Here is a 27,518-nt window from a genome sequence, read left to right as displayed (position 1 = left end):
CAAGGGAGTCCTACATCCGGCAGAAGCAGCTCGATCGTCTAAACGTGCGCCAGAATTGGTTGCCCAGCCGCACCTGGCTCGATCGGCTGATAATAACGAACCCGGGGGCCTTTAACCGGATCCTGGACGACGATGGCGCGGCCGATGAACTCGAGCGCCGTCGCCTTTCCACCAAGTGGCTTAACGATGGCCCCTCCCACGATCAACAGATCCAAGTCCTGTCCGTCGTCGGCATCGTTGAAATAGATCTTGCGGAGCTCGTGACTTCGAATCTCAAATTTTTCCCAGATGCCGTCGCGTGACGAGGCGATGTCTGTATTTAACACCAACAAAAAAACGTATCAGACACGGAATTCCATGATATCTCTCTGAATTCTTGCCGTGTTGGGCATGGCAGGAGCGGGTTATGGAGGTGAATGTAACGCAACCAATGTACAGACAGGACGTACCTTGTCCCTGAAAATATCCCGACGACGAGAAAAACTTTGCGTCCTCGGTGAACACTTCTTGGACCAGCCGAGAGCCAGCCTGTGGCGATTTGCTATCGAGCAGTTGGAAGAGCAAGTCTACCAACGTCCTCACCTCCCCTTTGAGGCTCGCGGGCCAGCTGACGCCGACACCGACACTGGCGTTGAGGGATGTTGACATTTGATGAGACGAATGAATCTTTTGATTCGACAGATATAGGATATCTCGAAGGCTATGCTATGTATGACAAGCAACGATTGTTGTATCTATTTTCCGCATATAATTCATAATATATCATATATCGTGGCCAGCGGAAGTATACAACTAATTCCCATCCATCGTCGATGGGTTTCGGGCCGAGAAACGCGTGCAGTTCATTGGATATTTGTGCAAAAAGCTACCCACAAGTCAATATGCCGAATGTTCAAAGCGAGCAGCAAGCTTGTTGTTAACGGGTCTTTCTGTCAGGACCATAACCTTGGACTGTAGAGACTTCGAGTCACAATCATACAAAAAGACTTGACTGCAAATGTAATATATCGAATAGGCAGCATCTGTGGCTCGGAATTGAATCACGTCGAACTTCTACTCGGCCCCAGCAGAAAAAGAATACATCTCGACAGCCTTGCGTTGCGGTTGGTCCTGCACCTTGGTATGTACGTCCTATATGGTCTTCACAGTGCAGCATACTACCCGGAAGAGCTTCAGTGTCTCAGTCTCGCAAGACACCGCCCCTGGCGCGGAGCTTCTCGCCGTAGATCTGGAGCGCCAGAATGATCAGCCCCCCGGACGCGACGATGGCGGCCTGCACACCAAACGAGACGTCGAACCCGGATCGCAGGCCCCAGCCCTGTTGGAAATACCCCACGGAGAAGCCGCCGATGATGCGTGCAAAGTTGAACCACGCCGACACTTCGCCGGGAGCGTTGCGGTAAGAGTCGAGCGCGTAGGCGAACAGGGGCACCGAGAACATCATGACCGCGGCGGTGTACATGGCCCAGCCGAAGGCGACGGCGACCCACGACAGGTGCTTTTCCAACGCCTGTCCGACGAGGATGAGGCCCGGGACGGTGAGCAAGAGGGTCAGGTAGACTGGGGGCAGACGAGCTTCGGGCTTGAAGACCCCGTTGTGCTGACGGACGTAGCGAGTAGTGGTCCACTGGATAGAGATATTGGTTTTGTTTTTCAGCATTCACTTTCCATCTTGCCCATATGTCTTGATGTGGAAAAAAGTCGATATGTTTATTTCGTGAAATGGCATGAACAAGGATGCAAAAGAAAGGAGGGAGGGATGAAGAAACTCACGTCGTTGATGAAATGACCCAGCATCTCACCGATCAGCACGGCAATAATCGGCGCAAAATACAAGTAGCCCGTAGAATTCAGGCTCATGCCATAGCCACCCGCTGACACGGGTTCGGCGAAGAGGATGGCGGACGACTGGTTGATGCCGATCGCCCACATACAGCTCAATAAGCTGGATTTTGGACCGCGTTAGCACGCACCTATGGGGCTCAAAAGGAGGAGAGGGGTTTCCAATGCGAGGGGACTAACTAGAATGCCAACAACGGGATGATGATGGGTTTGAGCAAGATCTCAAACACGCGGAGGAACGAGCTTGTAAAACTGGCAAAGTATCGACGGTGGACCTGGAGCTGCCACCAACCGACGAGTCGCAGGATCCTGGTCCCACGCCGGGGTTGCTCTGACGGCGGCAGGTCCCTCCGATAGAAGGATTCGTCGAGGAAGAGCGCCAGACAGAGCAGAACCAGGGCCTCCAGGCCAAACACGACCCAGAACGTGGCTCTCCACGACCCCGTGGCGGCAATGATGTACGAGCCAAACATGGGCGAACAATAGGGACAGACCTGCACGGCGAAGATCCAGATGCCGATCTTCCTCGCCTGTTCGTGGAGAAAGAAGACGTCTTGGATGAAAGCCAGACCGACCGCGGGGCCGGAGCTGAGGAAAACCCCCATCAACGCTCGGAGACCGTAGTATCCGGCAAAGTTGGGGACGAGGCAGGTCGCCAGAGTGAGAAAGGTGCCGATGAAACTGGTCCAGAACAGCACGGGAGCCCTGCCCCAGAAGTAGATCAGAGGAATCCAGACGAGTCCTCCGATCCCACTGGGAAAGAATACAGTCAGCCCAGCCTTTTCAAGGGGATCGATGGGTTTCACAGGGGATCCAGCAAAGACGTACTTCATCAAAACATTGAGATTCCCGGCGTAGTTGATGTGGACGGGGGAGAGATGCCACTCAACGCCCTGGAGACCGACACTCGGGACACCCGCGGCTGTTTGATAGTCGCTTTGAAACGCCGCAAGGCTGATGGCGAGCAGGAGGAGATTCTTCTTGAGATCGGACCAGTTCAACGGGTCATTGGGATCATCCGTGGGCTGTGGGACGAGGACAGTCTGTAAGAGGAGGGAGAGCGTCAGTCATTTCATTATTGGGGCCGGGTAGGGAGTCACTGACATGGCCATCCCTGGTCAACTTCAAATTGGTTCCTCCTGATCGCCCCTTGACGTGGCCAACGTCAAGGAGTACAGCGCCGTTGCCTTGTTCGACGACGACAGCGCCGGGCACGCTTTGGCATTCTTCAAGCTCGACAGCTTTGCCTTCTTCAACATCGTCGTCCTTACCTGCTCGAGGCATTCCCATGGTGTGATGACACGGATCTCGCTTTTGACTGCGAGAATTAAAAGAAGCTCAGAATGCCACGGTGAGTATTAGCCAGCCAGCCAGTGAGCAAGCGAACTTTGGTGGAGATTCCTTTTATATGGGCGGAACATCAGATTTCGGTTGCACCTCCATACTTGTAGTAAACGGCAAGATATGGAGAAGCCCCGAGTCTTGTGGAGAGAGGGAGAGTAAAGTCCGGGGTCGATCCGGGGTATTACCACGCGCGAGTGTCTGCGTCTCTGTGTCTCTCCCGCGACGTCTGGGCCTGGGGTATTTCGTCGTCTCTTCGGGCCGACAGAAATTGACTGGCCTGCGGGCCGAGAGCGAGAGCGACCACTCAGAATCATGCCTTCTTTTTACCTCGTACACAAAGTCATGTATCTCCGTGAGTCGGAAACTGGTCATGGCACGTGGCATTAATTGTCCTCACGGGCCGAAATACAACATTACTTGACCGGCTCCAGAGGTGCCAGGACGGAGGCTCCCGCACCATCAGTGATTACCTTAGGTAATCATATCCTTTCTCTATTCGTGTATAGAGCAGGCATCTAGCTATATTTAGACTAGCTTCACTACACGTGGCCACTAAATGTAGTATAGCTCCACTACGACGCCCTTGATGCCCTACCTTGTAAGGCTCAGTAGTCGACACGTTTTACCTCGTAGATAAAACAGAGCTGGGATGTCCAGTTGCCTGTTACTTGGCGGGACAACTTGGTAATTGATAGCTTGGCGATTTGCCCTATAAGAGTTATGATACCGACAGGCATATACCTCATCACTCTAGTGACAAGTCACAGGAGTAAGTCACCCCTTACCACTTAGGGCAGTCGACTTTGTACGGGCTCACATGTAATCGGGAGTCCTATTCCGAGGACCAATTTCCTTCCTGGTCTTGATCCGTCTGGCCTCATCTTTCGACAGTCCTTCACTGCCATCAGGCAGCATCTTGGCCAGGATCTCAGCGGACCATTCTTCGGGGTCGAAGTCGGTGCCGATCGGGTTCTGCACGAACAATGAACTCCTCATGAATCGGTCGGCCTCGTCAGGGAGGTCGAAATTGTCCACTTGGAGCTCGACTTTGTTCCCGTCGGGATCCTGGTAGTACATGCTCGTGGTCATGCCGTGATTGACGCACCATATGGGGACGATGGGCTTCTCTCGCTCCTTCAGCGCGCGATACGTCCGTGCCAAATCCGTCAATGTGGCGTATGTATACGAGGTGTGGTCAAGCCCGGCGGTGTTTGGGCTCGCCTCTCGTGGTGTGATTTCGGGCTTGCGGACAATGGCTATTCGGTGGTGCTCATCGTCATATCGCAGCATGGCAAAGTAATCTGCTTCGAGGATGACCTCGGCCTGCAGCATGTCCACATAGAAATTCACCATGCGCCGATAGTTGTCCTCGGTTGTTTTTAGGACCACATGAGCAAAAGCAGAGGGGCTTGGGTGTGACCGCTTCGTTGGCTCTGGAGTAAGAGTGTTGTTAGAATAGCTGTCACTCTGATCTAAAGTCTTCGAGGGCGACATGGTGCGAGGTCCGGGCTCGGCAGGGAGACAACTGCACCAATGATGAAGATAGGGACGTGATGAGAAGTCGTGCACCGAGTATGATTTATATCATGTCCTGTTGATGGCCTGCATGGACGCTAATTCCGAGGTCTCGGGCCGTACTTGATCACACCTTCCTCAAGCACGGAACGGGAGGGGCTTTTCATCTCAGCGAATTCCATCGATCGTGTCCTTCAGACAACATCTTGCCGCTAGCCGCGTCACCGCCTTATGGACCAGCGTTGCTGGGAATGATGGGGATTTGTCTGCGAAGCTCAGTGAAAGGGACCAACGGAGAACGTAAAAAAATCATTGCAAGTCAAGAGAATTCGGAAACTCCTGCGTATACTGTCCTGTTGGGACACCAGGATGTATGTTGTTTCATTTATACGAGGACCATTATGGACCCCCTTCACGACTACTTCTCTAAGCAGCAGGACAGAGAGAATGTGAACGTTGACGAAAAGCCACTCGGTCGTAATATCCTCACTGCAGGGGGGATGCCAAGATGATCCTGTCGTACGGGATGGACTAGTTACAAGTACCTCGTAGGTGCTTGGAGGAATAATTAGGCCCCCGAGTGCATTGGCTCCAGGCCCCGTAGGCGACTCCGCAGCCGAACTAGCCCCTTCGTGGTCGGGCCTTTGGAGGGGCAGCATTTCCAGAATGCACCCAAGGTACCTCGTACCTGGGTACCCTCCTGGAGATGGCCACGTACCTAAAGGTACTTGCCCCTGCCACGCGACGCTCTGGATGCTCTCGTGCTCGACTGGGTCCCTTGCTACCCCGTCAGCCCGTCAACGTATCCCCGTAAAGTGAACGAAAATGGTTATGGACCAAGTACAGCTCAGGCTGCATATAATAGATATATATATAAATTTAGATCTCTGTTGATACCGCACATACGGCAGTATCGATGCTTCGGGTTTCACCCTTTGTCAACCGACGCAGGGGAAGGGAGCGAGGTCAAGTACAGTTTTTGCATGATCTCGCAGGCCATTCGTTTTCTATCAATGGATTGTGAGGGCGCGTCGACCTCGTAAAGGTTAATTGCAGCATCAACCAACAGATCAGGGTCGATGGCATAGCTCTGTATGGATTGATCGCACAAACAGAACGATACGTCGACGAGGCGCCGTTGGGCAGACCTGCACCCCTTGAGCGTGCATGATCTGAGCATCGCCCGACTCCAAAGACGAGAAACGGCACTGTAAACAATGCATTTCCTGCGTCTTTCACTGTTGGCAGCAAACATCCAAAGACGGCTGCCAACATGACACGTCAGGTCACTAACAGTAATGCGGAAGAAGATCTACCTGGAATCGATTAGGATACCGAGAGGGTTTTGGCGATTGGCCGAACAGCCGCTCCAGAACAACAACCAGCCACCCCCCGTTTCTGTACCCTGCGCGAATCGGCCAAAAATAGGCTTGGAGGCGAGTTCCTGGGAATCCAGTCGATTTTCGATCAAAGGGGTATCCTGTTGCACCACGTCATGAGGAAATTTTTTGAGAAAAGTGTGTGTGTTTTTCTCTAATCAAAGCATCGCGCGATTGCTGGAAAAGAAAGATGAACGGACCAATACCCAGTTAGCTGATTCCAGGCCACATGGACGAGAGGGCGAGAATCCGTAGATCAGTTCCAGACCTCGGGTTTCGACGGGAGTGGATGGGCTTGGACCTGTGGCACTGACTCTTGCAGCACTGAGCATAAGGTGACCCCTAATACCACGGGCAGCAACGCAGACAAAACAATACCAAGCAACAGTTCGAGAACAGTGAGGAAAGTAGAGATCACCCGACAGGGGTTGGCCCATGGAGTACATACATACCAGTATTACTCAAAGTACGAGGTATAGCCAACTCCGGCCCCCTGCCTTCGATTGGCAATGGAGACCGTTGCCACAAGCATCCAGGGTCGCCAGAGATTTATCTTGTCTGACTAATTGCCCGATGCTTGGTGGTCTCTCGTGACATCGACAAGATGGTGAGCCAGATTGTTGTGAACCCCCAAAGGATCCAAGTCTCTGTCAAGAACCAAAATGTCTGACTACCACGGAGACCTGATTTGTTGGCTGTCGAAGTTGATGTGGTCATCGTTTATTGCAGGATGAATTTCACCCAGGTGGAAAGGGAAAAAAGTGCTGACTTCGCGCCATGGTTGGAGATCCCTGCTCCTACTGGAGAATGGGTCAGGGCTGTTGGGGTTTGGAAACAGCCCAGTCTTGTAGTAGTCAATCGTAAAAGGCGCGGCTCCAATTACAGAGCAGGATGATGGTTGTCCACAAGATTGCGCCAGTGGAGAACGAGCAAAATCAGCGACAAGAGCTGTTTCTTTCTGCACGAGAGGCCAGTGCGGGTGCTTGTCATTTGGCAATCAGGGCGTCGCCACTAATTAACACTTGAGCATGGATGACCAGAGGGAGAATCGCTGAACGGATAGAGAAGGACGGGGATCGGGGGTCGAGGAATGAGGACCGCAGGCTAGGGCATCACTATTAGTCCAAAAAAGCCCAGACCGGATTGAACGAACTTGTAAGAACTAGGTTTGTATACAGGCCCGGGAGAGTGGTTAGAGTGAAGGTTGTAGGGGTCAAGAAACGAACTGAACCAAAAGACAACGGTGCCAATCGAGAGTGAAGCTGCTGAATCTGAGACGCTCTCTTTCCCTCTCTCCAACAAGGTAACAACAGGTCAAACTGCGCACCCTCGCACCTTGCACCCTGCAGCTTGCGCTTCGCAGCTCGCGCCTCTGCAGCCTCTGCAGCCTCTGCAACCTTGCGACCCTCACGCTAAATCGCTAAATCGACACGGACTACCACCATTACTCAAACTCGACCCTCAGCACCACCACCTCCTCCCTCCCATCATTCATCCTCACCATCATCACCAAAACCCCTTCCATCTCTCCTGTTGTTCTGCTGCGTCGCAGGGATCCCGATTTCTTCGTTATCTTCCAGGCTGCTTTTAGTTGTTCCAACCCGGAGCTGGCCAAGTCCCCCAAGCGGATCTCTCGAATCCTGCCCTGCCTCGCCTCGCCTCGCCTGACCTCCGCCTCCCGAATTGCGAACTCCGCGTCCTCGAGTCCAGCCGCCACAGTCTTTACTAATTCCCCCTACTCTTGCTGTTCGAATTCTCGTCCACGAAGTCGTTGCTCATCAAAAACCATCAAAGGAACAATCTTGCACATTTGTTGGCTGTCCGACACCCGGACTCTTCGCCCACCCTAGAGACCTCCTTCACCCTCTGCTCCTCATCGTCCGATCGAAGACCAACCCTCCACCGATCTATCTCCTCCGCTTGATGGCTGCTGGTCCTTGTATATTTTGATACTTTGTGGATAGCCAGACAAGATCTTGTCTTGGTGACGGAATCGGCTGCCCGACGACGCCGCAGCTTAAGTACTGGTGGACGTGACTGGAGTTGCCACAGCTCATACGCCCATTGCGCTGTGAGAAATCCCAGGACAAATATACTTATCGTACTCCAACCTCAAGCTAAGGACATCGAGGCATTGCATGGTGGAGAACTATTGGGCAACATGAGAGAAGTCAACTTCAGCATACCCAATGTCAATAAGGCCTCTGTCCATATTACCACCACTCTTTATGACCGTCGAGCCCTGGACTGCACCTCAACCCTCCCCCTTATCAATTCCCTCAATCACTTGGCATACCTGACGACTTCTTCTGCACGTATTCGAGATATCCTTACAGTCGACGGCGGCGTTGAGCGCCTGGTCTGCATATTAAAGGAGGGTCGGAGCAAAGATGAAATGCACATGTGGAAATGGAATCTTGCTTTTCAATGCATCGTGAATATTGGTGTCCGAGGGTCAGAAGGTGTGCGCACGCGTGTCGTGGAAGCAGATATGGTACCTGTTATCGCGACAATCTTGTGGGACTACATCTTGGTCATCGAGATGGAAAAGGCAAAGGCCGATGCTGAGCAGGAGAAACGCAATGGCTCCAAGCACTCGGGGAGTTTCAAGTCCTCCAAACTATCTCGAGAACTCACACAAGATCCCGCAACAAGGACGTCTTTCTTCGAGCATCTGCACGCGGCCACCGATCACCGTTCCAATCGTCGCCAAGCTCCTCCACCGTCCTTGGATCTCCCACAATCCTTTTCGCAGAGTTTTGGTGCCACAGAAACAGCCCCGGCTGAAGGAGGAAGCATCATGCCTCCAAGCGTTTTCACGTCACCTCCCGAACGGACGATGTTTGCTCGTCGTGAATTGCACCATCACAACCGCGGTCAAGAGAGCAGGAATTCTTTCCACAGGTCTCTTAACCTGCAACCACCGGCTACTGCGGTGCCCTCGATGGACGCTTCCGACGGATTCTCTTTGCGACCTGTCCGGGAGGTGGATAGATTGCCTTCGATGCTACCACCCCTAAACACGGGGGTGACATCTCATCCCGACTCACCGACTACTCCATCTGCACCACTTCATCGCGGAATGCTCTCTCCTGTTGGTCGCCGTGCGAGAAGGCCGTCCATTCGACATCAAAATTCCACTGGCGATAACGACGATATTGGTATGGAGGACGTGGCTGGCCCCGACGACGATCTCCTGGATCCCGAGGCTCCAGTTGATGGTCGGAGCAGGGTCCAAACTCGGGATCCTAGTCCTCATGATCTTCACGAATTGGACGGCCGGCAACCACTGACGCTCGCCATACCTCCGCAGCAGGCTCGAGAAATTGACAACAACGTGGATATTGCGCAGCAGACACCGATCACCGCAGGTATGGGCAATCCCTTGGGGGCAGCTGGTCTCGAGGCATTGGGGGCGTCGCCTATTCCCCCTCCGCCTGCCACTGCTGCTTCTCCTGCAATCCCCCTTAACGCATATCCAAATTTCTTCCTAAGAAACGCCACTGCCACTGCCACAACAGCCCTGATGCCCCGCGATGAGGATGTTTTAATGGGTTTGCAATTACTTGCTTACATCTCCAAATACTGCTACCTACGGCATTACTTCCAAGCCACGCATTTAGTTCCCCGACTTAGGATCGATCGAGAGGTTGAGAAAATTTACGGGCCGATGCGAGGCTGTGCACCTCTTCCAGAACCCACCGAAGACGAAGACGAAGAGTTTCTGCAACCCGACGACTACAATATTTTCCCCCTGGTGGAGAAGTTTACCGTTCGTCACCACTCCAAAGATATGCAATATTGGGCATGCGTGGTCATGCGCAATTTATGCCGAAAGGACGACGCCCGGGGAGGAATTCGTCAATGCGCCAACTACAAGTGTGGAAAATGGGAGGAGTACACACGCCAGTTTGCCAAATGCAGGCGGTGCCGTCGCACGAAATACTGCAGCAAAGTTTGTCATTTGATCCCCTAATGTTCGAAATGCTGAGACTAACTGCGTTTAACTAGGAATGCCAGCGGGAATCGTGGAGCATGCATAGGCACTGGTGCCACCTGGAAAATGCATATCTCAATCGCAGGACCAATGCATAAGTTGCACGTTTGTAATTGCATAGCCGTGGAGTATTTGGACCGAGCGTCATTGGCGTTAGCGCCGTGGAGTTTATTGACATTTCAAGGCATGAAGCTTTGAGCATGGTTTTCCGCATTCAGCCTTTGGCAAAACACCCAGCACGATTGATGTACAGCGAATCGATATTGTTGAACGAAGTATGCAAAGACTTTGAGAGTATATATCATCAACGAATGGAGCGGAGGACGTGGCGTTGACGCGGGAAAAACGGACCTGTCCACGACGACGATGAGCAGCAGAGGTGTTTTGGATTGCTGGACCTTTACGCTGGATCTCGTCGACTGTCTGGGCACGGGGCTGCTGGTCTTGCGAAGATTGTTACTGACACACTAGATGTGTAATATGACGAGCCGAGTAGTGCACAAAATGATGAATATTGAGATAGTTAACCTGCATCTGTATCAATTCTGTTTCTCATATCTCGTTCTTGCGGTCGACTGACAACTCTCGTCTATAGCTTACAGCATCGAGAGGGTTTTCGGAGCTCGCCGCTCGATGATACCAGGCAAATCGAGGCGTGCAAATGTATATCAAGGTCGCTACCACCCACTGATAAGTTCTTTTCCTGGCAGTACGCCACCTCGAAATAGTAACCCCTTTGGCGTTGTGTCTGAGTTGCCTAGTAAATATGGGGTCTATCGAAGGTGTCGACACCGCCATACAGTTGCCTGTCATTGACATTTCAGAATTCGGGCTCGAGGTTGGGAAGCGGGTATTGGAGGCTGCGACCAGGTTTGGCTTCCTCTACATCGATACAAATGGCACAGGCTTCGCGGAGAGTATGGTGGATCGGGAATTCGAATTGTCTCGCCAGTTTTTTGCCCTTCCTGAAGCAGAAAAGGAGCATTATCGAATCGACAAGACGGATCGAGGCTGGGCCGGATTGCACGGTGAAAACCTCGACCCCAAGACACAGCGCAAAGGGGACTTTAAAGAAGCTTTGAATATTGGAGAGTTCCTGAATGGAAAGCCGCAACAGCCTCTACCCAAGTTGCTGGAGAGCCATGTTGACGAGTTGGCCGAGTTCGAGAGGGCGTGCAAACAGGTCTGCGATCGAGTGCTTGACCTTCTTGGGTTGGCACTCGAGGTTGAAGAGCGCAGTTTCTTTTCATCACGGCATACCCAACCCAGCGGGTGCACCGTCCGCCTCCTGCACTACCCTGCCATCCCTGCCGATGTGGACTATCAACCAGAAATCGATCTCAGAGCTGGCGCTCACTCCGACTACGGAAGCATCACCTTGCTGTTCCAGCGACCCTCACAACCAGGTCTCCAGATCCGAACCCCGGGGGACACCTGGGCAACTGTTCCCATTATCCCCAGCGGATATCACTCCAAGACATTCCCGCCGATCCTCGTCAACATTGGCGATTTGCTGTCATACTGGACCAACGGAATCTTGAAGAGCACGGTACACCGAGTCATCTTTCCCAAAGAGGAAAGAAGAGGGGGCGAGGACCGGTACTCGATAGCATATTTCTCCCACCCAGGGAATGATGTGGAATTGACACCTATCCCGAGTAAACTGGTAGCACGGCACAAGCTGGACGAAGACAAGGAGGTGGGATATGGAGGCGGCGCGACCAGCAAACGAGCTATGACGGCCAAAGATCATCTATTGTCCCGGCTGGATGCAACCTATGGATTCAGGGGAGCACATGACAGGGAAGTAGAGAGCGCTCGCTGAATAATGGGGAGGAGAAGCCGTCGCTTTCACTTCCAGCAAACACCAGACTTGTTGTAGATGGTATAGTACAGCCTTGCGAATGCGATTCCGAGTATTACGAGTACTTTTAACCGAGTCTACGAGACGAGTACGACTTGTGCGCCTCATCTGAAGATGGGGCTGAGTAGGCGGAGAAAGAGACACAGCGGGCACCAGTCGGGTTCCCTCCCTGGTCAAACCACAGTCTTAATATTATTTGTCCAAGTCCCGGGAGCTCAAGGTCCATTGTACTCGTCGCGCTTGTCTGGACCCGAGTGGTTGTTAGCGCCCGCAGTTTGCATCCTCAAAAGTTACAACGTTGACCTTTCGAAAGGTCCACGCTCGTGAAAGCGCAGACAAATCCATCTGCTCTTCCGCCGACTTGCTTCAGACAACAAAAGGGATTTTTGTCTTCAGCTGTTTGATTTATTCACTCACTCATTCACTCCTTCTTTTCAGCGGTCGCTTTTGTGTTCTTGGACTGCTGATTCTCGCCTGCGTTGAAACTTGTTCTTCCTTTTCCTTTTCTTGCCAGTGGCCTAGCATGTCAGGTATTGGAACCCCCTTCGTAACCCTGTGCACATTGCTCTTCTCACCTTGTAACCAGTCCAGAAGTTCGACCAGTGGGCAAGCAGGCATGTCGAACTCTGCCAGCTGCAAATGCTGCGGGACGCCGTCATCGGTGTCGATGCCTCATACTACATGAACCTCCGCCTCAACGGCAACAACGAAGAGCCTCTCAAGCATGCCCTCGGGGGCCAGCCATTTGTCTTCAAAAAAGCCGTCGAGGATGACATCGCCTTCCTGCGACAGAATGGCATCACATTGGTGTTCGTCTTCAACGGCCTCGACTACGTGAACAAAAGCCTCCCCGACTCGCAGTTGGCGGATAGCCGAAGAGTACAAGATGAAGCGTGGCATCACTATATGAATGGAGATAGTAAGCGCACGGTGACAGACTTTGGAAAGGCAAAATACCCCGTCGACATCATGACCCGGACGCTTCAGAAACTGTTGTTTGATAACAATGTTCAATACATGGTCGCTCCATACAGTGCCACTGCGCAGGTGAGTCGACACACGGGAAATCTGATGGAAAGTGTTTGAGACTGAATCGGGCATCAGTTGTCTTATCTTTTGAAATTGGAAGATCAATACATTGATGCTGTCATGGGCAGCACCGAGTGCTTTCTCTTTGGGGTGGACAGGGTGGTGACGGATTTCAATCTCAACGACTCGACATTGAGCTTGGTCAGCCGCGCGGCGTGCGAGGATATACTGAAAGCCCACAAGGACGTGCTTCGAGACGCCCAACTCTTGCTTGGAACCTCCTTTACTCCGACCTTCCCGATCCTAGAAAGCATGGCCGCGGCGAAGCCGACGGGCATTGTGGACGCCATCACCCTCCTTAACGGGGCCGGCAAAAGTGTCATGCAGCTTTGCAACTACCATCGAGACAACCCTCAAGCCCAGAGCATGGAGTATGCCGACCGTTACAAGAAGGCGATCATGACCATCAGGCACCACGTGATAATGGAAAAGAACGGTGTCGTTGCGCCCCTCAACTTTGACGAGGCACCCGGCGATGTCCACGAATTTGTTGGACAGAGACTACCCGAGGAGTTGTTCTTCTACGTCTCCAAGGGCATGCTCGGCCCGCAGGTACCAAACTGGCTCACGTCTGGAGAAATCGCCCTTTCGCTTCCTGGGGGAGTCTTCGATTCGGAGCCTTATCGAAAATTGGTGATAGAATTCCTCAACCCGTACCGAACCGAAGCGCTCAAAATCCTGGCAGAGTCGCTCCACTACTACTACCAGTCGCGGGTCATCAAGGTCAACCCCTGGGTTTCCCAGAATACAAGCAACTTGACAATCGAGATACGCAACACTCCAGCCATGAAACCAAAGTTGGTCCAGTGGAGAGTCCGAGGGGCCAACATTGAATCTGTGATTGGCAAAGGCGAGGTAGGTGTCAAGACCTTGCAGCCATGCATCCTCTGACGTTGAACAGAATATTGGTCTATTTCTACCTTGTCTGCGATCTCTCAAAGACGTTACATTTGCCAAGAAGACCATTACCTTTGGCAAGTTGGAACACCCAGCTCTTCGAACTGCTGATGAGGTAGCCGTCAACACAGTCTTCCGGTACTTACAAGTTCGTGGCTACGTCGATGATCACCACAACGTGACCACCTGGGGCAAGGCTCTGGAAACAGCGTTGACGATCGCCGACGAGGAGTGTACCATCATTGGCGTGGAGATGCTGAGACTTGGGCTGTTCACTGGCAATTTCGCTTCAGGAGACCCGGTAGCAAAGACTGGTTGGTTCGACCATTCTCTTTCTTCCGAAGGCTGCTAACTCTCGCCTAGACAAAGATCACGACCGGAAAGTCAATACAAACCTCATTTCCAAGGTTGCGTGCTTGGGTAGAATCCGGCACAAGCCCATGGGATTTGTCGGACCTCTCGATCGGCAGCTGTTAACATATGCTTGGAAGATCTCGGCAGTCCGCACAACCCTTAGAGATCTCTTGGAAACAATCATGACGAGCATGTTTTTGAATGGTGACGTGGATCGGGACCGTGAAGACTGGATTGCTCTTGCTCAAAGGTGTGTTCATGTACTACGCGATCTCTGCGATGTGCCCGACTAATTCGACTCCATAGGCTCCCATTTTCCAGCGACAATGGCTCCGGGCTTGCAATCGCGGTCAAGACGTACCTGGACGCCGTCAGCGAAGAACCCGAGCCAACCGACGCACTCAAAACCAGCATTAAGCAGCAAGAAGGGAAGTACAATTGGTTCGCACAACTTCGCGGCAGTGGTTACTTGACTAAGAGTCTCGATCAAGCCTGGAAGATATGGGATGCGGTGAGTTCAGTTGGAATTGCTGGCTAGAATCACTCGTGCTAACTACCGGTAGATTTATGCTGCAAGTCAAGTACCAGGCACAGACGTTAAGGAGGCCAAGCTCTTCTCTGAGGCGAACGAATGGCTTGCCCCCCGACGATGAGCTGGTTTGTTAGGCGAAGAAGCAGAATCATAAGATTTACTCCGTGGAGCAGTATATCATAAAATTTTACTCGCACGGTACGCTATCTTCTTGAGCAAGGACTTGTGACGCCGCAACGACAGCTACTGAGCTAGACCGCGCCGCCGTTGTGAGCTGGAAGCAATCTCTGGCATCAGATACCGTCCTCGACTCGTGCGCGTCTGGGTCTCTTCACGAGAGGTGCGCTCAGCAGCCACGGTGGGGTCACAAAGTCTTATCTCTCGGCGCCGCTGGCTTGCGACGAAGGCGTACACGGCTTGAGCAAAAGGGGCGGCAGTTGAGGGGAGAAAGGGTCATTGGCATCCCCTAGTCTGAAGGAAGAAATAGACTGTAAGATCCCAGTTGCAAGGGCAGCAGCCGAGCTCATCGAGATACTGTCTCTCTCCCTTGCGCGCGCGCACTGCGTTATTGGGAACGATCAAGTTGCTTTTACCAAGTAAAAGTACATTGGATTTAGATGCATGGATGGAACAAAGTTGGGAGTGGAGGTGCTGGTGGTTGGTGGCAGACGACTTGCGTCGCCTGCGCTTCAAGCCCTGCCTGCGCTGAAACGGCCGGAAATGCCCGCTTATACCTTAAGAGGCATGCCCTTCCGCCCCTCGTGGCGCTCGTGGCGCTGGTGCCGCTTCCTGCGCAATGACATACTTGGACCAGTCTTTACCTTATCCCACCCCTATCTATCCTTTGACTTTGAGCTCTCAGCCACTTATCGTTCAGATGTTTGGGCAAAGAAAACCCAGAAAAAATATCCATCCCATCATTACTACTCGCACGGCACTCTCGTTCAGAAAAACCCCCCACGAGCCGGGGCGCCAGGGCCGCGTGCCGGTGCCCTTACCTAAGTGAAATTTCCTTCTCATAAGCAATGTTGGGCGCGAAGGGGGCTACAGTATGCCTGTCCGTCTCCCTCCATCTCAGTCCTCAGCAGAAGAGCCCATTGAGATGGAGGACAATGGCATTTCGGGGAATTCCTCGAGGCAGAGACTCCTCCAACCTCGAGCACGCGATGCCCGTGGACGGCTCACCGGATTGGCCTCTCACACCTTGGGCCTGATTCTTCTGCTTGTCGTCGTCTTCCTATGGACCATGTCCAATTTTCTCGGTAGTGTATGTATGGCATGCATGGGTGTTGTGCGGTCCTTGGGTTTTAGGAGAATAGTGCTAATCGCATGCAACATCCACAGAGTATATTCGCTGACAACACTTATGCCAAACCCTTCTTTCTGACTTATCTCAATACTTCGACCTTCATGCTGGGCATGATTCCTACACTCCTCCAGATCGCATATAGACGGCATCGGAACCATGGTGATTTGTACGATATGATTCGCACGAGCGTGTTGCAGACAGTCAAGAGAACAGGCTATCGACGACTGTCGATCATTGACGGTACACAAGGTGATGAAGACGGGCAGGACTTTGAGTCCGAGACATTCATTCAGAAACCCAGCAGGAATGGTTCCAGCGCGGACATCGGCCGTCCGGGGCATGACGGTGTGGAAGAAGGGGATAAACATCTGGGAATCATGCCGACGGCCAGGCTGGCCTTTGCCTTTTGCATCCTCTGGTTCAGCGCCAACTACTTTGCTATGGCTTGTTTGAAGTACACCACGGTGGCATCCACCACTATTCTGACCTCAACCTCGAGTTTCTGGACGCTCTTCATCGGCGCCTTGACAGGGACGGAGAAGTTCACCTGGCGGAAACTCTGTGGCGTCCTGGCATCGTTTGCAGGGATCATGCTGATCTCGAGCGTGGACTTTTCAGGCAACGCGGACGGTGCATCTCCCGATTCACCGCCAGCGGGGGAGAGAGCGATCCTCAGACGCGAGGACACGTTCCCGGACAAGTCGCCCTCTGAACTCGCCCTGGGGGACGCCTTTGCATTGTTGTCCGCCATCATCTACGGCGTCTACACCGTCACCCTGAAGAAGACGACGCTGAAGGCGCTGCCGCGATCTCTCAATATGCCCCTTTTCTTCGGCCTGGTCGGCACGTGCAACTTGATCCTCCTCTTCCCGCTTTTCCCCATTTTGCATTTCACGGGCCTCGAGCCCTTCGCCTTCCCTCCCTCCAGGAGAATCTGGACGATCCTGCTCATCAACAGCTGCGCGAGTTTCTTTTCGGACCTCTGCTGGGCGTATGCCATGGTATTGACCTCTCCACTTCTGGTGACGGTGGGGCTGAGCCTCACAATCCCTCTTTCTCTGGTCGGCGAAATGGTCCTCCAGGGCCATTATGAGGGCTGGGTATACTGGGTCGGTGCGGGGGTTGTGGTCGGCAGCTTCTTGTTCATTGACCAGCAGGAGAAGAAGGAGGAGGTCTCGCACGGCGGCTCTAGCCGTGGCATCGAGGCCCTGCGCGAGGAATACGACGAGAATGATGACGGTGCTGCCGCCACTTCTACTGCTGGTGGTGCTGGTGAGGTATTCTCCAGCACGGCAGGAAACAGCTATGGCGTTGATGGGCACGGCTACGGGCATAGACACGGGTCCTGACTTCCTGGGTACCTAGACTTTGGGCGGCTGAGATTGGATATATACTCCGTGTTCAAGTAACCGCCATGTATACCATCTACAAACATACAGTACCTACCAAACCTCAGACCTCGGATAGAAACCATGAATGAACAAGACCATTCTTACATAACCCATGCAATAGTATTTTTCCATGTTGACGACCCGTGGTATGTGTGTACGTATGTAGCACCGGCCGAGCTCAGCGTTGGTCGGCTCGTGGTGCCAGGCCAGACCATCTGAGTCGCCTCCGTCTCCGTCTTCGTCTCGGCCGGGCGACGAGAAGAGTTGTCCAGAAGCGGCAAAGGGACAAAGCAGAGAGAGCTCGAGAACTTGGATGAATTCCATTATTTGACCTTCAAACTACCGAGTAAGACTGACAAGTATGGTAAGACGGCAGAATGCCGAAGGGGTGATGGGACTAGATAAGTACTGAAGACCATGGAGGTGGCTGAGGAAGTAAAAGATCAGGATGGGTGGGTACAGAGACCCGATGCCGTTAAATAATTCAGACAACAAAGACGATGGTCACGCCTGAAGGGTTCGACATTAAGGGAGAGGTCATTGCAGTCATCACCGGGCAAACGCAGCCAGAGCGACATCTCCGTGCTGTCCATCCACTGCAGATGACAGAAGACAACGGTGTGAATTTGCTCGTGGTCCATTCTTTGGCTTCTGAAGGTCGTTGAAAAGCCCGCAGCATGGTGTTGAACATGACTCCATCATTCAAGACCCAGTTCCTTCATAGTCGGCCTCCCGTCTCTCCATGGCCTCGGCTGGCCTTCACCAGGCATTTCGACCCCATTCGGTAACTGCACCTTGGGAAATCCGTCTCTCTTCCATACGTAGACCTCGTCGGGATCCAGGCTCTCAAACGCACCTGGCATTGAACGTGTCTTGTCTTCGTCGCTTTCCTGCCTTGACACGACCCATTTGCTGCGCACCTCGTGGGCTCTATCCTCGTCGACCAGAACCAGAGCACCGCTGTGCCAGCCCGCAGCTGCGATAGCGATTGGGAAGTATGACCCGAGATTGGCATAGTCCTCTGTGGTCTGGCTCTTGCCTGGCTGAGCATCTGAGTCTGTGGGTACATTACTCGCCGGTCCTTCTTCCCAATGCCTCCCTTCCTGCTCGACCCATTCACTGAATGCAGCTTGTTTTACCGCATCAACGTCCCAGATATGACGGGCTAGCTGGCCGTTCACAGCGAAATGTGGTTGACTTAGCTGGTCTTCCATCCATTGCAGCCAATCCTTCCGTTCAGGCTCAAACCAGATTTGACGGCCGCGGATATTGGCAATGGGAAGTAACACAGCATCACTTCGTAGGCCAGGTCTTTCTCGGCGCAGGCCACGAAATCGACCGCCATGTTCCGGACCAGAAAGGCCTAGCGAACCACAGCTTTGGGAGTCCGTACCGTACGAAGTGATTTTGCCGTTAGCGTGCAGGGCGTGGTAATGGTAGTCGCCATATGCAAGTGATATAACGCCTGTATGCTGCATGGCAGGTATGTCCTGAGGTCTGGAGGCAATCAGTGTGGTCACGGTAGACGAATCCTCTGAGGATAGCAAGTCGGGGTGATATCGAACGGTTTCAGCACAACGTCTGATATAGTCTATGTCACCAGCAAGTACTTCGCCTGCTGCTGTGAAAACACCAAACCTGTGGAACTGACCCTGAATATCTTTCAATTCACGACCTGGTGCGTCGAAGCCCGGGAGCTCGAATGGAGGATGACTTGGTCCAGGCTGATCAGGGTTATCGACGTGGACAGCACATGCGTAGGCCTTGGACTCGTTCGTGATCCATACGATGTAATTCTCAAGAACGATGTGTTTGAGTACTTCCACGTCTCCTGTCTCGGCTCTTCGCTTCGCAGTTCCTGGAATAATCCTCTCTTTGACCTCCTTCCCATCCAGCATCTCGTCCACTTGGTCATTTTGAATGGGAGTCCAATAGACAATACCTATATTCGGCACATAGGCAGAGCTCTCTGCCCAACCTGCAGCGACTCTGGTAGGTCGTCCGCCGAAGTCTGTCCCAATCCGCGAGAAGACCATGAGGCCTTTGGCATTGATTCTGTCCCAGGAGAGTATTTTTCCTTCGTCAGTGAGTGCCAGGATATGACGACGACCTGAAGAAAACTGTCGGACGGCGGAGGTGCTCTGAGTTAGATATTCGAGCTGGCGGAAGTGGTCGGAAGATTCGCCTACCACCCTGCCGTCCATAGAATCGATTGAGCCGGTGGTGTATAGCTTACCGTCCGAGGACAGAATGGTAGTGGACCAGCCTCCACACTGAAGATCAGCTATCACTCCTACGTCGTCGGGGATGTGAACTTCTGTGGGCCAGGTGGAGGAGGCTCGCTGGAACGGTCGTGAATGGATCATGGTTGGGAGAGGACGATGTGGGACGCGTGGAAGGGCCCTCTGGGGAATATGATGTGGACCATGAGGCAGTGGTCGACGAGGCACTGGGAGAGTTCTTCCAGGTCCCAAGCTCCCTTTCAATCCTTGACCCCAAGTGTAAAGGCGAGTTTGGGTCTTGAGTCGTTTGTACAGCCAGTACCAGCGAGGCCCATCGGCCGCGAGAAGGGGACTGATCGGGAGACGGAATGTGTTCGAGGCTTCATGTCTCCAGTACACGGAATCTTGTCGATATTTCAAGTATACGGCCTTGGATGCACGGCAGAATGCGAGGTAGTCCTGTGGATCAAGGTGGGTTAAGATGGAGGGAATCACATCGTCTGGCAGCTGGAGGAGTGGCATTTCTGCTAGATCTGAGCATCGTCTTCCTCTAAAGACCGTAGGAGAATCAACAGAGAAAAGTGCATGAACAGCGTTTACTAGCGTCGATGCGGTTGATACAATGGTAGACGAGCAGGCAAACACAATTCACCATCACACCAGCTGGCTGACGGCGGGCCACCAGAGGCCAGATCAGGGGATGATGTCATTAAGGGGTCACTGGCTGGTGCTGGGGGGTTGTCTGGTTGTCTTGGCGTCGGGCTCTGCAGGGCCCCAAGTGTCTGGATGTTAAATCATGGGTTCTCAGTAGATGTTTGATATTTTAGTGTGGGGTGCCAACAAACACCTGCAATCGCCTCAATCTGCAGACGTCTATCCTTCAATTCGCGTTCGCTCTTGTCGATTGCTCTCTGATTTAAAATCTCGTTTCGTCGTTCGCATACCTCGCAATCATGGCCGACTCGGGTGATGCCAAACCAACTCCCTCGGCGGATCAGACTGCGTCGTCCGACTTGAGACCTGCTGAACAAGAGACTAATCTCGTGACGAATCCCCTGGGTGATCCTTCGTCCGAAGCCCCTGCTCAAGAGACCAAGTCTACCACCTACACCGACACTGCTGCCAAAGCCGCCAGTACTGCCGCGAGCACTGCCACCGCAGCGGCGACTGGCGTCAAGGACTCTGTCTTTTCCATGTTTGGTGGTGGAGCCAAGAAAGAGCGCAAGGTCGAAGAGGATGATAATGCAAAGGATGAACCCAGCGGTAGTTCCAAAGCGCAGAAGAAGGAGGATGAAGACGATGTGAGATATACTCAACCCATCCAAGGGGGAAGACCTGGGCTGACGTTGTTGATATGACAGGACAAAGCCGAAGAGGAGGAGGCAGACGTGGAATTCGAACCCGTGGTCCGACTGACCGAGAAAGTCGAGACAAAGACCAATGAGGAAATGGAGGAACAGGTCTTCAAGATGCGTGCCAAACTTTTCAAGTTCGACCGCGAGCCGAAGGAGTGGAAGGAGAGAGGCACTGGCGATGTTCGGCTGCTCAAGCACAAGGAGAACGGAAAGACGCGATTGGTGATGCGCCGAGACAAGACTCTCAAGGTTTGCGCAAACCACTATGGTAAGTCTTCGTCTGTCTGCAGTGCTCGCCGTCGAATGGCTCGTGGCTAATCTCTACATCTAGTCACCCCTGATATGAAGCTTTCACCAAATGTGGGTAGCGATCGAAGCTGGGTTTGGAATGTTGCAGCAGATGTCAGCGAAGGCGAGCCAGAAGCGCAGACCCTTGCTATCCGGTTCGGAAACAGTGAGAGTATGACATTGCCTTTACATCTCCCATTGCCCGCGTGCTAACCCGCCACAGATGCCAATCTCTTCAAGGAAGCATTCATCAAGGCCCAGCAGGACAACGAGTCTCTGTTCCAAAAGTCATGATGTATCCGATAGCGAGTGGGGGTTGTGTGATGATTGATCCAGCAAGGAATCTACAGCTGCCGACCAGCAGAGCAATTGCAGAGCAACTGCAGAGCAACGCATATGAAAGAGATGTGATTCATGGTTTACCATAGGCTCTGAAACTCTCATATCACCTGACCTTAGATAGAGACGCTGTCTGCCCAACGGCTAGCCTTGGCAAGAATGAATGGAGTTGTGAAGAAGACCATCCCACAACGCCTTTTGTCACTCTATCTTAACCCGAAATTCGTAACTGATCACCCCAGTTCATTTTGGCGCTAATCCTCGGCTAAGTTGCCATTCATGACGTATATATAAAGACAGCCCACCTCATCCCTGGAGATCCACTCAACCTTCTTCGTGAACGGCAAAGCATCTTCCCACGAAGTGCGACAACCAAGTTGGCAACCCCTGTTTACCTTTTCTCTGGTTAACGTCCTGCGTCAGACTGAGCGTGGCCTCTACTGACATTCCGACATCTCTTGAATCGGTCACCCTGACACTGTCGCTCACCACATCTTCAAGTTCCCCTCCTCTCACCTGGTCCTCAGCAGCCACGACGCAGACGATCTACAAACCCCACCAACTCGCCGTCATTTTGACTTCAACTAAACACAGCTCTCCATCATGCCGGACGTAAGTCGCAGTGTCGCATTCGCTTCAACATACAGCGCGACTGACAGTCTTTATAGGTTAAACGTAGTGTCAAAATTGTGACGGAGCAAAAGATCATGTAAGTTGACTCCTGAACTCGCGCCTCACCCCGCGTTCATCTCCTCTCACCTTCATGTGCCTGGAGTTTCGAACATGCTCCAACCCACCGCTCAGCACTTGCAACTGCTTGCGACTTTTCAAGATTCTGTTCTGACATGATGTCTACAGTCCAGGTGCCGACAGTGGCGTGACCGGATTCCCTCTCAGACATTGGTCTATGAAGATTTTCCTCCTCCACGCCGACACAAAGCAGGAGATTGATGCAGACATTTTTGAGTCGGTAACATACTTTCTCCACGACTCATTTGGTGACAAGGCGACACAAAGTATGTATCACTGACGTGACCTCTCTTTGCCATTGTGTGTCAACTTGCTAACCACTGTCCGTCCCGACAGCCTTCAAGAAGCCACCATTCCGTGTTGCCGAAGATGGATGGGGTGAATTCGAACTACGAATCGAAATGAAAGATCTCAGTGGCAAGGTTCACAGCATCCTCCACGACCTCAATTTCGCCAACGCGCGTTATGAGACCAAACAGATCATCACCTTCAAGAACCCCAAAGGGGCACTCCTCGAGACACTTCGCAACTCTGGTCCTATTCCAGGAGAGTCCACCTCAAACGGCACCGAAACTGCTAGCAAGAAACGCACAAGCGAGATCGGGGGAACTCAGAAGAAAAAGAAGGGAGATAGCAAAGTCATTGACATGGACAAATTGGCCGAAGGCCTTCAGAAGCTTGGTGAAGACGACCTTCTTCAGGTTGTGCAGATGGTGCATGACAACAAGAGTGAAGAGTCGTGGATGCGCAACGATGCCGAACGTACGTGCATACCTAGTCCCCCCTTTTGTGTGCATTGCTGCTAGACAAACGGTTACTAATGCTTGACTCTTCTACAGAGGGCGAATTTCACGTTGATCTCTACACCCTCCCTGAGAATCTTATCAAGATGCTCTGGGACTTCACAACGGAAAAGAACGCGATCTCGGCGTCTGCATAGGCAGATTGTTGAGCACCATGCCTTCCACATTTTACAGGTGGAGTTGGAATGGTCCAGCGTTCTTGACCACCACCTGTCCTTCTTCAACTCTTTTCTTGATCCCGGGCTTTGATAGGATGGCGTCATTTCGTGGCAAGAAAGCAGGGAAACAAAAGGGTTGGATCTCTGTACCATCACATCTATGGAACGGCTCGCGCATGATATGACCTGGGTTCTGCTTTCTGCAAATCTTTGCTGCTTCTGATGATTGAGTCGCTTTGCGCGCACATCTGAGCATCTGCGAACGAGTCTGTAGCATTTCCTGAGGGGAGAGCGACTGGGGGATTTTTCAAGGGGGAAAATGGTGGTTTGGATCTCGAGTGTCTTTTCGTCTTATGTTTCCTTCAAGGGGGGATATCTCAGTGGGACAGGCACGAATGACATGACATGACTGCAACTTGCAACTAACAACGCACTGGGAGTTGAGATCGGACGATGTACTCTAGGGAAGGCAAGGATTTGATTCTACAACCCATCTCCTGTCTCTTGTCTCTTTGTTGTGCGCTTGTCATTATTCACCACCACCCCCCATCACCAAGATCCATACCAAGGTATGGATCTTACGACGAAGCTATGATAATGTGCGCAAGCAACCAAAGTGGATCGATGATCCCTGAAGCTGAAGCTGGGAGGCCAAAAAAAGGGGGAGGGTCTTGGGACGCACAGGCTCGAAATAATGAACATGAAAACAAAAAATCTTGAATCATTCATTCATTTGAATATATTGATTTTTTTTTGACACGTAGTTAATTGGTTCTTGGGCATGCCAATGCCCATGTCATTGCCCATTGCAGAACGCAAGTTCTTCCTTGTCTGCGTATATACAGCAGGCAGGTAGGTATCCAAGGAGTCTATATGTTGCAGGTTTGTGGCCATCCACCCACATATCAAAATCCTCACCCCAGAGTCGTTAGACACCGATGGTGGCTCGGTATCTAGTAGTGAGAGATCGTAAACTATTGAGGCTGAAGTCAGAGCTTGTGTGCTTGAACTTCCAGGCTCCTTTCATCTTTGTTCTTTATTTTTTGGAATGTACCTGAGAGTGGGCGATGTGGCCGTGGTTAAGGCGATCCGATCGTGGCTGATGCTGTGTATTTCACCAGCTATCGTATGTACAAAGGAGACAAAATGCCCAGTCAGTCGGACAAAGACAGCAGATCCATGTCGTTGGTATCGTAGAGGACCGAGGTCTAATAGCTCGTGAGAGAATGTGTCGGAGAATATGTGGCAAAGATGTGCATCATACATTTGTTTCGTTGCCGCGCAACAAGGTGGGCAGGATCTGAGTTTAAAATCGGCATGGCGATGATATTATTACATGGATGGGCAACAAGGACAAGAAGCTTTTCACAAGCTGGTGGTCGAGATCTCATCGGAGGACACGATTTCTGTTGACAATGGGGATCAGCTTGAGCTTTTTCATCATCAGCATGAAGCATGTTACTCACTGAAGCAGCAGACCCTCCAGACCCTCCGCCCTTACGCCGGATATCGTAGCAAAAACGTCACCAGCCTTGTAAGCCAGAATCGCCGGGATGTCGACCGTCTCCATCTCCGCAATCTCATGATGTAACTTGATAAAGCGAGTGGTGTTGTGCTTGTAGGCAAGCATACTCAGCTCGTCTTCCACCTCGGCACTTGCACTAGACGAAGGATCATATATCATGACAACGACAACGGTCTCGTTGGAGACCTTTTCAATTGCGTCCAGGTAGCCATTCGCATCCACTTCTATGAACATGCCCCAGGTCCGCTGGCTAGGAAAGTGTTTTCGTTGAGCACTGTAGGCAGACTGTGATTGAGAAGAGAGCTCCTGCAGGCGGTTGGCTCGCCAGGTTTTCATGAATTCCGAGTCGGCTTCATCGTCGGAAAGGGTCAAGTTGGTGTCTGAGTTGGAAGATGTGGTCGATTTGGGTGAACCAGAAATGAGAGTTCTGCGCTTGTCACTCTTTTCTGTAACGGTCGGGATCGCTGCTGCCTTGCCATTTGAGGTCAGGTTATTGGCAAAGCTGGTCAGCCGTTGTCGAAATGTCGATTGTTTCGCGCGGGCAAAAGATTGGGCGTCTGCAATGACTCCCTTGGGCCCAGTGTTGGCATAGTGAGCTTGGGAGGGTAGATGGTACGTGGTCTTTGTGGTGATCATGGTCGCCATGTTGCCGGCGCTCTCGTCGTCAGTCCCAGGGTCAGAGAGATTGTCAAATGCAGGCTCGGGGTCAAGATCGAGGTCAGAGTCGTCCTTGTCGTCGCGATCTTCGGGATGAGAAGTCAGGTGGTCGCGGTGGGAGAAGTAACGGTCAGCCTCTTCACGGGCGAGGTCGGCCATGTTGTATATAAGACAGATTTTCCCCTCCTTTGCTCAATAGTTCTGTTCTTTGTAGGGCGGGCAGGGGTGGGCGAGTGGAGGCCGCTCCAATGTTAGATCGAGTCAGAAGGATAGCAGTTGGCGGATCCTGTTGGTCTCTGATTCTGTGACATAGGTAGGTAGGGGGGTCCCCAGAAAGGTCCGTCTCAAAGTTTGTTCTACCTTGCTGGTGCTGGTGAGACGGCGGTAAGCTGGGATTGATCAGCTCACAAAAGCACAAATTCGGTAGTGCGACCTGATGACAGCGTTGGCAGTTTTGAAGAGGAGTGAAGGGGGTGGAGATTGAGCGGAAGGATGGCAAACTTGTCGCGAGACCAGAATGGACGAAGCAGAGTCTGAAACACCAGGCTAGCAAACCCTAGCGACAAACCCCAGCGGGACGGTGGGTCTAGACCAGGCTGAAAGCTCTAGGGCATGCAATGGTATGCACTGCGGACGGGTAGGGCGTGGAGAGACGGCTGATGTGCTGCTGTTGTACATAGAGTTTTGAGTGCAAGAAGACGAATGAAATGAGCAGTTCCACCAAAAACCTTCTTGTGGACGAGTTGACCGCACGCAAGATTGACAATAAAAAAAGAATGAAATAGAGGGACAGAGTTGAATAACTGATCCCCTTGTCCCTGTAATGGTAAGGCGAACGATGATGGTGACGGCGGTTTGTTCTGGATTAACCTGAAACTTGGGCTCTTTTGTCACACGCAGCTCCTTGTGACTGCACCGCAGTTTGTCATCTTTTCACTCTGACAGCGGCTGCGGTGACAGCGGGTCCCAGGCGGAGAGAACGGATGAGATCATAGGCTTCCTCTTACTACATAGCTCGATAGGTACCCAGCGGCTACATCCCTAAGAGTTCCTGCCAAGTACGGGTACTACCTACGGAGTACTTCTGCTCCGCAGGTACCTCCCTAGGCACGCTAGGTACCTAACTGTTAGGCGGCTAGGGTACCAAGGGAGCCCTACCGAGCAGCAGACACTAGAAGCTAGATGGTTAGAACCTTGTCCCGGGAATCTTTGACGAGTGTTTCCCAGACGAGGGGGTCGGTATCAACATCCCCCCAGCTGGATCTGCAAGATTCATTGTTCCACTCCAGTACCTCGCACACCACGTACACTCAATAATGCCACTCACTTACTGCTGACGATGGTCCTAAAATGCATCCCAGGACCAGTCCGGCATCCCTCTATCCTGTCGATCTCGGGCTTCGAGTGCCCTGGACACCCTAGTGTTTGCTCTCAATGCAGAGTTTCAGCTATCCTCACCTCAGGCCAAGTCAGTCCATCATCATCCGCACCTTATCAGCTCTACAGCATCGATCGTGTCCCCCCTCTGACAAAGTCAAGATCCACACAACTCGGTATTCTCCCCTACGAGCCCTGCCTGTTCCTTCCCCTTCTTGGCCCCCCTCGAGATTCATCGACGCATGGTCGATCAGTGGAGCATCAAGTCGGCTTAGGACGAGGCCCGTATCCGTCCTGGCATGAGAAGACATACTAAAATTCTGACACTTGCTGCCATTGGATCCTTGAAACTTCGCTGTCAGGTCGATCATCTTGTTGGTTGGCTTTGTTGTATGGTTCCACCTCTACGGTAATCCTGTTCGAATAATGGTAAGAATCCCACACGGAATTCATTTCTCGGAAGAGCTGGAAATCGTGTCGAGATTCTTTTATTGCTCATCACAGATTGTTCACATTTCTGCATCAAGTCGT

At 52.3% G+C, this 27,518-nt stretch overlaps 11 protein-coding genes across 11 annotated transcripts; 6 read left to right on the top strand and 5 right to left on the bottom strand.

Moving 5' to 3' along the window:
- Positions 1-38: 38 nt before the first annotated feature.
- Z517_01380 (uncharacterized protein) lies at positions 39-648 on the bottom strand (the record flags this gene model as incomplete). The annotated part of the gene is made up of 2 exons (XM_013434340.1): positions 39-313; positions 450-648. The coding sequence occupies 2 exons, from the start codon at positions 646-648 to the stop codon at positions 39-41; spliced, it is 474 nt and encodes a 157-aa protein (XP_013289794.1).
- A 532-nt stretch (positions 649-1,180) lies between these two features.
- Positions 1,181-3,132, bottom strand: Z517_01379 (uncharacterized protein; the record flags this gene model as incomplete). The annotated part of the gene is made up of 5 exons (XM_013434339.1): positions 1,181-1,627; positions 1,774-1,945; positions 2,023-2,595; positions 2,671-2,885; positions 2,947-3,132. The coding sequence occupies 5 exons, from the start codon at positions 3,130-3,132 to the stop codon at positions 1,181-1,183; spliced, it is 1,593 nt and encodes a 530-aa protein (XP_013289793.1).
- An 867-nt stretch (positions 3,133-3,999) lies between these two features.
- Positions 4,000-4,680, bottom strand: Z517_01378 (uncharacterized protein; the record flags this gene model as incomplete). The annotated part of the gene is made up of 1 exon (XM_013434338.1): positions 4,000-4,680. The coding sequence occupies one exon, from the start codon at positions 4,678-4,680 to the stop codon at positions 4,000-4,002; it is 681 nt and encodes a 226-aa protein (XP_013289792.1).
- A 3,561-nt stretch (positions 4,681-8,241) lies between these two features.
- On the top strand, positions 8,242-10,056 carry Z517_01377 (uncharacterized protein; the record flags this gene model as incomplete). Its single annotated transcript, XM_013434337.1, has 1 exon — positions 8,242-10,056. The coding sequence occupies one exon, from the start codon at positions 8,242-8,244 to the stop codon at positions 10,054-10,056; it is 1,815 nt and encodes a 604-aa protein (XP_013289791.1).
- A 787-nt stretch (positions 10,057-10,843) lies between these two features.
- On the top strand, positions 10,844-11,902 carry Z517_01376 (uncharacterized protein; the record flags this gene model as incomplete). The annotated part of the gene is made up of 1 exon (XM_013434336.1): positions 10,844-11,902. One exon carries the CDS (start codon positions 10,844-10,846, stop codon positions 11,900-11,902), a length of 1,059 nt encoding a protein of 352 aa, XP_013289790.1.
- Positions 11,903-12,464: 562 nt separating this feature from the next.
- Positions 12,465-14,934, top strand: Z517_01375 (uncharacterized protein; the record flags this gene model as incomplete). Its single annotated transcript, XM_013434335.1, has 7 exons — positions 12,465-12,471; positions 12,528-12,988; positions 13,046-13,885; positions 13,932-14,241; positions 14,291-14,531; positions 14,588-14,792; positions 14,845-14,934. 7 exons carry the CDS (start codon positions 12,465-12,467, stop codon positions 14,932-14,934), a joined length of 2,154 nt encoding a protein of 717 aa, XP_013289789.1.
- A 930-nt stretch (positions 14,935-15,864) lies between these two features.
- Z517_01374 (uncharacterized protein) lies at positions 15,865-17,471 on the top strand (the record flags this gene model as incomplete). The annotated part of the gene is made up of 2 exons (XM_013434334.1): positions 15,865-16,080; positions 16,158-17,471. The coding sequence occupies 2 exons, from the start codon at positions 15,865-15,867 to the stop codon at positions 17,469-17,471; spliced, it is 1,530 nt and encodes a 509-aa protein (XP_013289788.1).
- Positions 17,472-18,211: 740 nt separating this feature from the next.
- On the bottom strand, positions 18,212-20,257 carry Z517_01373 (uncharacterized protein; the record flags this gene model as incomplete). The annotated part of the gene is made up of 1 exon (XM_013434333.1): positions 18,212-20,257. One exon carries the CDS (start codon positions 20,255-20,257, stop codon positions 18,212-18,214), a length of 2,046 nt encoding a protein of 681 aa, XP_013289787.1.
- Positions 20,258-20,688: 431 nt separating this feature from the next.
- Positions 20,689-21,672, top strand: Z517_01372 (uncharacterized protein; the record flags this gene model as incomplete). Its single annotated transcript, XM_013434332.1, has 4 exons — positions 20,689-21,036; positions 21,097-21,358; positions 21,422-21,550; positions 21,602-21,672. The coding sequence occupies 4 exons, from the start codon at positions 20,689-20,691 to the stop codon at positions 21,670-21,672; spliced, it is 810 nt and encodes a 269-aa protein (XP_013289786.1).
- A 648-nt stretch (positions 21,673-22,320) lies between these two features.
- On the top strand, positions 22,321-23,407 carry Z517_01371 (uncharacterized protein; the record flags this gene model as incomplete). Its single annotated transcript, XM_013434331.1, has 5 exons — positions 22,321-22,329; positions 22,386-22,426; positions 22,576-22,733; positions 22,804-23,229; positions 23,307-23,407. The coding sequence occupies 5 exons, from the start codon at positions 22,321-22,323 to the stop codon at positions 23,405-23,407; spliced, it is 735 nt and encodes a 244-aa protein (XP_013289785.1).
- Positions 23,408-24,890: 1,483 nt separating this feature from the next.
- Z517_01370 (uncharacterized protein) lies at positions 24,891-25,769 on the bottom strand (the record flags this gene model as incomplete). Its single annotated transcript, XM_013434330.1, has 1 exon — positions 24,891-25,769. One exon carries the CDS (start codon positions 25,767-25,769, stop codon positions 24,891-24,893), a length of 879 nt encoding a protein of 292 aa, XP_013289784.1.
- Between the last annotated feature and the right edge of the window lie 1,749 nt (positions 25,770-27,518).

Source organism: Fonsecaea pedrosoi (assembly GCF_000835455.1).
Source record: "Fonsecaea pedrosoi CBS 271.37 unplaced genomic scaffold supercont1.1, whole genome shotgun sequence".
Taxonomy (NCBI): domain Eukaryota; kingdom Fungi; phylum Ascomycota; class Eurotiomycetes; order Chaetothyriales; family Herpotrichiellaceae; genus Fonsecaea; species Fonsecaea pedrosoi.
Note: the sequence above shows the minus strand (reverse complement) of the source record. Positions and strands in the feature narration are given on the sequence as shown.